The 7002-nt window shown below is 44.5% G+C and overlaps 2 protein-coding genes across 2 annotated transcripts; one reads left to right on the forward strand and one right to left on the reverse strand.

Annotated features, from left to right (window-relative positions):
- The first annotated feature begins 391 nt into the window (after positions 1-391).
- Positions 392-2291, forward strand: LOC108103592. Its single transcript, XM_017209119.1, has 3 exons — positions 392-503; positions 569-814; positions 966-2291. The coding sequence occupies exons 1-3, from the start codon at positions 431-433 to the stop codon at positions 2117-2119; spliced, it is 1473 nt and encodes a 490-aa protein (XP_017064608.1). The 5' UTR covers positions 392-430; the 3' UTR covers positions 2120-2291.
- A 1238-nt stretch (positions 2292-3529) lies between these two features.
- LOC108103589 (probable serine hydrolase) lies at positions 3530-6692 on the reverse strand. Its single transcript, XM_017209114.1, has 2 exons — positions 6463-6692; positions 3530-4859 (listed from the first exon to the last, which is right to left on the reverse strand). Exons 1-2 carry the CDS (start codon positions 6511-6513, stop codon positions 3837-3839), a joined length of 1074 nt encoding a protein of 357 aa, XP_017064603.1. The 5' UTR covers positions 6514-6692; the 3' UTR covers positions 3530-3836.
- Between the last annotated feature and the right edge of the window lie 310 nt (positions 6693-7002).

Genomic DNA, 7002 nt, shown 5'->3' on the forward strand with positions numbered 1-7002 from the left:
ATGTCGTTATCACTAGTGAAGTGTGTAAATAAAGTTGTGGATCTCCAACTAACATTCAAATACCTCCTGAAGCTAAATTTAGTTCACCCTTTCAAGTTTAAACTATAAATAGTTGAGTTTCTCCATTTGAGTTTTTCTAGGGAATTTTCTAAGAGTCACTCCATTATCATGGAGTTCCTCTGTCCCACTTCTTTGGTATATTTTGGCGGCGTTTCTGTGACCAATCATCATCATCATCTGCGTTTAATTAGGCTGTTACTTGTTTCGAACACCTTATCTTATCCACTCCCTTGGAGACATTCCCAACAAGATGTGCTATCGGGTATCGGGTGATGATAACCACCTGTGGAAACACTCTCAAGCCTCGAATGCATCTCCATTTCGACTTCGATTCCCGTTTGGAGTAGATGTGGCGTGAATTTCCACCCGAATGAAGCTGCCATCGAAGGTGGATAACGTGTGGAAGCGTTTCCTGGCCATGCTGTCCCTGCCGGACTTGTTAGGTGAATCCGTTGCAAGCTCTATTTACTTCAACTCTTAGTTTCCATTTGATTTTGTCATTTCGCAGTGCTGGGCTGTTTGTGGGCCAGTGGCTTCTCCTTGGGTTACTATGCCAAGTCGGCTTATGTGTACGACAACCTGTGGCCACATTGGTACACCTTGGTGGGCGGGATAGTGGCCTTGGCTCTGACCCTAGGTTGGACCCTCAGGAAGCACAAGAAGCAGCAGTACAGCTACGATCACTACTACATCATATTCTACGGCCTACTTTGCTCGCTGATGGGAAGCTGCTTCATGCTGACTAAACAGCTGGGTGAGTAATCGATGGAATTTAAACTCTGATTAAATAGTATATTGTGTAAGAACGCCATGACATTACTTACAGATGCATATAGAATTCTTGTATAACTTTAATCAGGTTTTCATTTCTATAATAATTAACTTTGTTAAACGTTAATCGCCAGCTGTTAGCTACTACTTCATCTTTGTGGGATTAAGTGTGCAGTATTTGGCCGGATTCAGTTACGTGAGCCTGCGTTGTGATGCCTCCGGAACAAGGCCTTCCAGAATATCCCTGGCAAACTCATTATATGCCGGAGGAATGACCACAGGATTTGTGATTTTCAACGAGATGGAACCGCAACGTTGCGGATTGATTGCTTTGGGAATTAACCTGCTCTTACTCTGCCTGGTTTGTCTAAATGAGTTGCTGCACCACACGGGTTGCATTAACTACAAGGAATCAAGGGATTTGGTTTTTAATCTACTCAACGAAGAGAAGATGGCCTTCCTGCCGCGTCAAGCAATTCTGGCCCAGTTTGTGGACCGAACGGATTACGAACTGAAGGATAGTAGGCAGTGGTTGGTGCTGATCCTTGGAGGATCTCTGGTTTATCTACAAAAGAGCTGCCTCCTCTTCTCACCCACCTATATGCAGCTGATGTGGAGCAGCACTGTGGGATATCTGCAGCGAACCCAGCTCTATATACCCTTTGTTCTCTACTCGGCTGGCACGAGTTTTGGAGCCCTGCTCCTGATGAGGTACACCCCCAAGTTGGTGTATCTACTCTTCGGACTCATCCAGATGACCTTATTAGTGGCTCTGCTGTGCATCTACAGCGATGAACAGTCGGAGAATTGTTTTCTGTTCCTGTGCCTCATATACATCACCATGGGAGTGCTTTCGAGTCAGGGAATCCACTGGTTACTGGAGTGCTCACCCTTCCTCTACGCCGAGTTGGCCTTGGCCGCGGGTTTCATCCTGCAACTGGCCGTTCTCGAGGGCTCTAAATACGAGTCATTCGCCACGGACACTTGGATTGCCTTAATCATAGTCAGTGTAATCACACTAGTGCTCACTGCCCTGGCCATTCCGGTGGTGCAGTGGCTCCAGCCGAATTCCGCCAGCCTGGTTGATGTGCGAAACCGACTGCTGGGCATCCAGCGAAAATCACTGCCTCCGGAACAGACCCAATTCTGGCACACCAACCACTTCCTGGCCCACAACAAGCCAGCCAACCAGCTGGAATCCGTGCAGCTGGGCAGGAACCGCATCTTCCAGCAGTATCCGATCAGCGGGAGTGACATCACGACCAGCCACAAGAACGACAAGCTCTGATAATAAAGTGCTGTAATCTAAGCTTCCACATGTTTGTCTTTTATACATCCCAATCATCAGTCACTCTCAGTGGCACTGTCAATGGGTTTGCTTTGTTATTTATCTTCATCGTACTCAAAACACACAGAAAAGTAACACTTCATCTGAATTGGTTTCTATTGAATGAAACCTATGAATTTATTTTTAAATAACTGCAAAGTAAATCATTAAAGAGTTCTTTAAAAACCAAACTTAATCCTCCATAAACCATAATTTAGATATTTAACAACATTTTCATAAGCTGAAAACTCTGAGAAATCCGTTGCCTTGCAATAAGCCTTTCCCAGAGATTATTAATTATTCATGAGGCGGCATTATGATTTCCACAACTCAAAAGAAATTAAATCTCCTTGGAAAAAAAAAGGCTTGGAAACACAATGTTGAAGCTGCCGGGCAACATTAATGATTTTTATTGATTTTTAAGCAAATTAAATTGTGCGTAAACCGCAAACCGAATTTATTATAAAGTCGCTTTATCAGTCGACTTCTTGCGCCTCCGCATCCTTAGACTGAATTTTTATTGCCAAAACATTAAACATTTATATCCGCTATCAATTTCGTAATGACGGAAAGAGCGTAATCGCATCTCGTCTGAAGCTGGCTGAAATTTTCCGGTTCTACCTAATTTAATTTACGTAGAGAACAGGGCCGGAGCCCAGCCGCCGCAACGTGCAATGGCAATAAAAGCGTTAAATTTGTTTATTTTTTCAAGCCTCGCAGGTCCGCAGGGGATACTGCCCCGCAGGACTTCCCTTTATCGGAGCCAGCCATTGGGTTTTCAGTTCGATTTCAGTGTTTTTCCATCCGTTCGTTCGCCTGTTTAGAGTGCCGCATACCTTCCGGCCCCGCTGGAAATCCTCCTCCACACGGATGCCCGTACACATATAGCCTCCGCTCCGGGCGCTCCACGTTCCTTTGTTTTTGCCTTGCCATTGTTTTTAAGTGGATGCCGGCACCTCCTTTGTTGTATGTTGGTGCATCAGGAGGGGCCGAAATGGCAGCCACCGGCAGTTCCGATCCCCTTATCACTAATGAAGTGGCCAATGAACTGTGGCCCAGAAGATTAAAGCGAAATTAAATGGCTAACCGAAAATTGATTGATCGAAAAAGGTGCGCAACCCAAATAAGAACACAGAACCCACGAAGGAAAATAAATGAGAAAAATTATTTAAACCGATTTAGGTTGCGGTTAGCAGCATTCCCATATGTTGTGCGGTTAAGGGGGTTAAGAGGGATAAAAAGTGGTAGGTATTTTACCACAGAATCGAAAAGAATTACCTTTTAAATTGGTCAATAATATCGAAAAGAAAGTTTTTTAGTCGAATAGTTTTTCTGCTTATTACTAATTGGTAGCAAGAGAAACTATTTAATTTAATTAACTTTTTCTTTTTATTGTTTTCTAATTTGCTAATCAAATCTGCTAGTTTAGTTTTCAGAGATTGATTTACAAACTCGTTAAATGTTTAATTTTTATATAATCTTTAAAAAATAGTAATCTTTAGTTTATCCACCTTAAAAAACCCCTATAAAATCATATAAAATTGTCTAAACTATGTGCATAAAAAACATTTAGGCTTTGATGAAGCATCACATGGGCATTATGAAATCAATATCTAACTTTCGCATTGGAAATTCTCGCGTCGCGCTGCTGACTGATTCTCAGAGATGCTGGCAGCAGCTAGAGGTTACTTTTTCTCTTTCTCCGCTTGACATTCTCTGAGTCCTCCACCGCCAACTTGAATTCCTTGACCATCTCGGGCAGTGCCTCATCCGCCTCGTCCACCGTCCAGTTTTCCAGATGCGGCGGTCGATGGCGCAGGATGAAGGGATTGATGATGGCAGCCACTCCGTCAGCATTGTTGAGGTGAACGTGATGAGTACCCTGAACCTCGTGGAGTTCAAAGTGCGGGTTATTCTCCCTGAGGATGCCGATGACCTCGTCGCTCTGCTCGTCTATAAAGTTGGACTCTGAGCCCTTGATCACGCAGTAGGGCACATTCCGAATGGTCCTGGCCAATTCAGCGGCAAAGGGCGGACTCGTATGGAACTCTGTGTAGTATTTGCAGCGCCCGTCGCGCGAGAAGAAGTATTTGGCCGGAAATTTAGTGGACCTGCTGATGTTGCGCTCCAGGATGTGGCGGCAGTTTTCCAGCTCCACCGAGTAATCGGAGCCCTTGTAAAGGACCTGCTCCAGCTCTGAGTAGGTATAAGCCGGTGGCTCTTGGCGTTTGGCATTCGCGAACCGCTCGTCCTCCACCATATAGCCCTCGATATTTGTTCGCAGGTAGTCAATCTGAGATGCAGGCTTCCGATAGCGGGTCTTAACTATATCTATGCTGACCAGCAGGTCGGTCCGATGAGGATATAGCGAGGCGAATATGAAGCAGAGCATGGCGCTCATCGAGTGGGCCATCAGGGACACCTTCTGCCATCCGTACTCCTCCATGACGCGCAGGATCACGCACAGGTAGTCCACAAAATGGTAGGCGATCCCCTCGGGCAGCTTCGAGGAGTATCCGTGGCCAGGCAGGTCGATGCACAGCACTCCCAGGTGCTTCGGCAATAGTGGAAGCAATTTGTCCCACGTGCCTAGGTTGTCCAGCCATCCATGAAGCGCCAGGATGGGTCGTACCTGTCGGTTTCCATACCACCTGCCCACCACGTAGCCCCACGGCATGTCGATGCGCACGTCTATGGGCTCCTAAAATGCACAGAGAGAAAGTTTACATTAAAAATGATTATCAAAATTAAGTCAAGAGAGTAAAAAACAAATTTCTCTAACTATTGTTAACCCTAATCCGCTTGATTTCTCGCTGTGTAGAAAAGTATCGAGAAAGAGTTGCAGCATTGCGAAAAGTTGGTTTTTGAAGGGGGTGCAAAGGAGCAAGGGTTTGTCCTGCTTGTTAGCTGTTAATTGCCAGTGGGCAACTTGGTAGCTGCTTTCGGCCTGCTGTCAACCAGTTGGCTTAGTTGGGTTTTCGGGTTAGCGCAGGATGAGGATGAAGAGCGACCTGGCTAGCTGGAAATTTGCCCATGGCAATTCCCAAAGTCCATTTTGGGAGTGTTTATTTCCAATGTGTGCTCGATACCCTGAATTCAATGCGGACTTGGTGTTGGAATTCATTAAAATTTGTATAATAGATCAATATCTATAGCTAGAAATTATTTATTTTATTTTACAACACTCATCGGTAACCCCAGAAAGCAGTGGTTCTTATCAGCAGAGTAGAGAAAGTGCAACATTCAGTTCCCTTTCGAGAGCTGTGTCATATGTCCATATCATTTATCTCCAGCGATGCGTACTGGTGCGTGTTTCCCCAGCCTGGAGCCATTTGATCAATTGGTTGGGCCGAAAAAGTTGAAGTGGTTGACAACTGGGCGACTCTTTCGGACCGGGAGCAGGTGTCAATTGATGGACAGGAGTGCCACGAGCTGCCGGGGCAACAATTTATCATCTAGTTTTTCCTTTGTTTCGGCGCCAATCGATAAGCGATTGTGTATCCACTGCAATTGACTGATGCTGCACATGCAAACTCCGAAAAGTTCCCGCAAATGGATTTTCGTAGTTTGCCACCGCAGGAAAAACTTTTTCCGCCCTCGGTTTAGTACGGTCGCTCAACTTGAAAATTAGAGCCGAGCATTTCAAGTGTAACGACATTTTCGGGAGGGATGATGGTGACGGGGGGATAGAACGGACAACTTTCACAACACCCTGCCGACAGTTTGATGAACTCCTAATGAGCTAGATAATCGAAGAATACCAAATTCGATCCCATTAGGGCTCACAGCAAAAAGTTAATGTGGGCAAATTGAAATAAAGTTCGAAATTATTTGAATTTAAAGCAAAACCGCAATGCAGAGTTCAATCATTTATCATTTTGAAATAATAAAGCTCTAAGCATTCATGGAAAGTTGTACCTTTTAGCAGTACCTCACGTATACAAGCTCAGATGAATATCTTCATGATATGAACTCATTATCAACGCTTTCTGTTACACTTCGAGTGGTTCAGCCAAAGTTTTCCTACCTCAAGCACTTAGCCAAAACAACATTCCACCGGTAGCTGATGGCTCCAAGTAGACATTGACTTTGATTCCGCATTAACTGGAATCTTATCAGTTCGAAGAGTCCAAAGCGATAAGAATGCAATTCCGTTCAAAGGTAAAAGCATACGAAACCAAAGGGGCGGCTGAAACGTGTTTGGTCGCCGGACTTTCAAGGGAATCCATTTAGTTTGATAACGGGGTCATATAACATCTAATAACTGTTTATGACAGACATCTCACTCCACTCTATATAATTACCTGTTCATGCTGCTCAATGTGCTTGCCGCCACCTTCAGATTTCGATGTCATTTTTGTAGGCGGCTATCTGCGAGTAGTAAATGTCACAATCTACCAAATAAATCCGACACACGCCGTGTCGGAAATTATATACACAATGTGTGTTTGGGGAAACTTTTCTATTTTTATAATATAATTACTAAGTTAGTCGAATACTAGAGAGAATGAGCCGAGGAGAAGTGCCCGCCAGCAGGGCGTAAACAAAACTAATTCGCCTTCTGTCAGAGAAGTCGATTAAATTCTAACTGAGACTGAACTTTAATCAGCGGGGTTTCCAAATCGAGTATCGGGAGAAGGTAAGAGAACTGGCACTCGACCTAGAAAGAGAGTATATGGAGAGCACTGACTAAAACCGATCGAGCGAAAGCTTTCTAGGGTTAACGTTATGCTTAGTCACTTTTCGGTTGTGATAAGGAAAGAGAGGAAGAGAGAGAAAAAAAAGCTTTGGGAGCAATTATAAGCAACAATTGGCATCAAAAGAAACTTGCAGACTACACATTT

This window comes from Drosophila eugracilis, unplaced genomic scaffold (assembly GCF_018153835.1).
Source record: "Drosophila eugracilis isolate 14026-0451.02 unplaced genomic scaffold, ASM1815383v1 contig_2088, whole genome shotgun sequence".
Lineage (NCBI taxonomy): Eukaryota > Metazoa > Arthropoda > Insecta > Diptera > Drosophilidae > Drosophila > Drosophila eugracilis.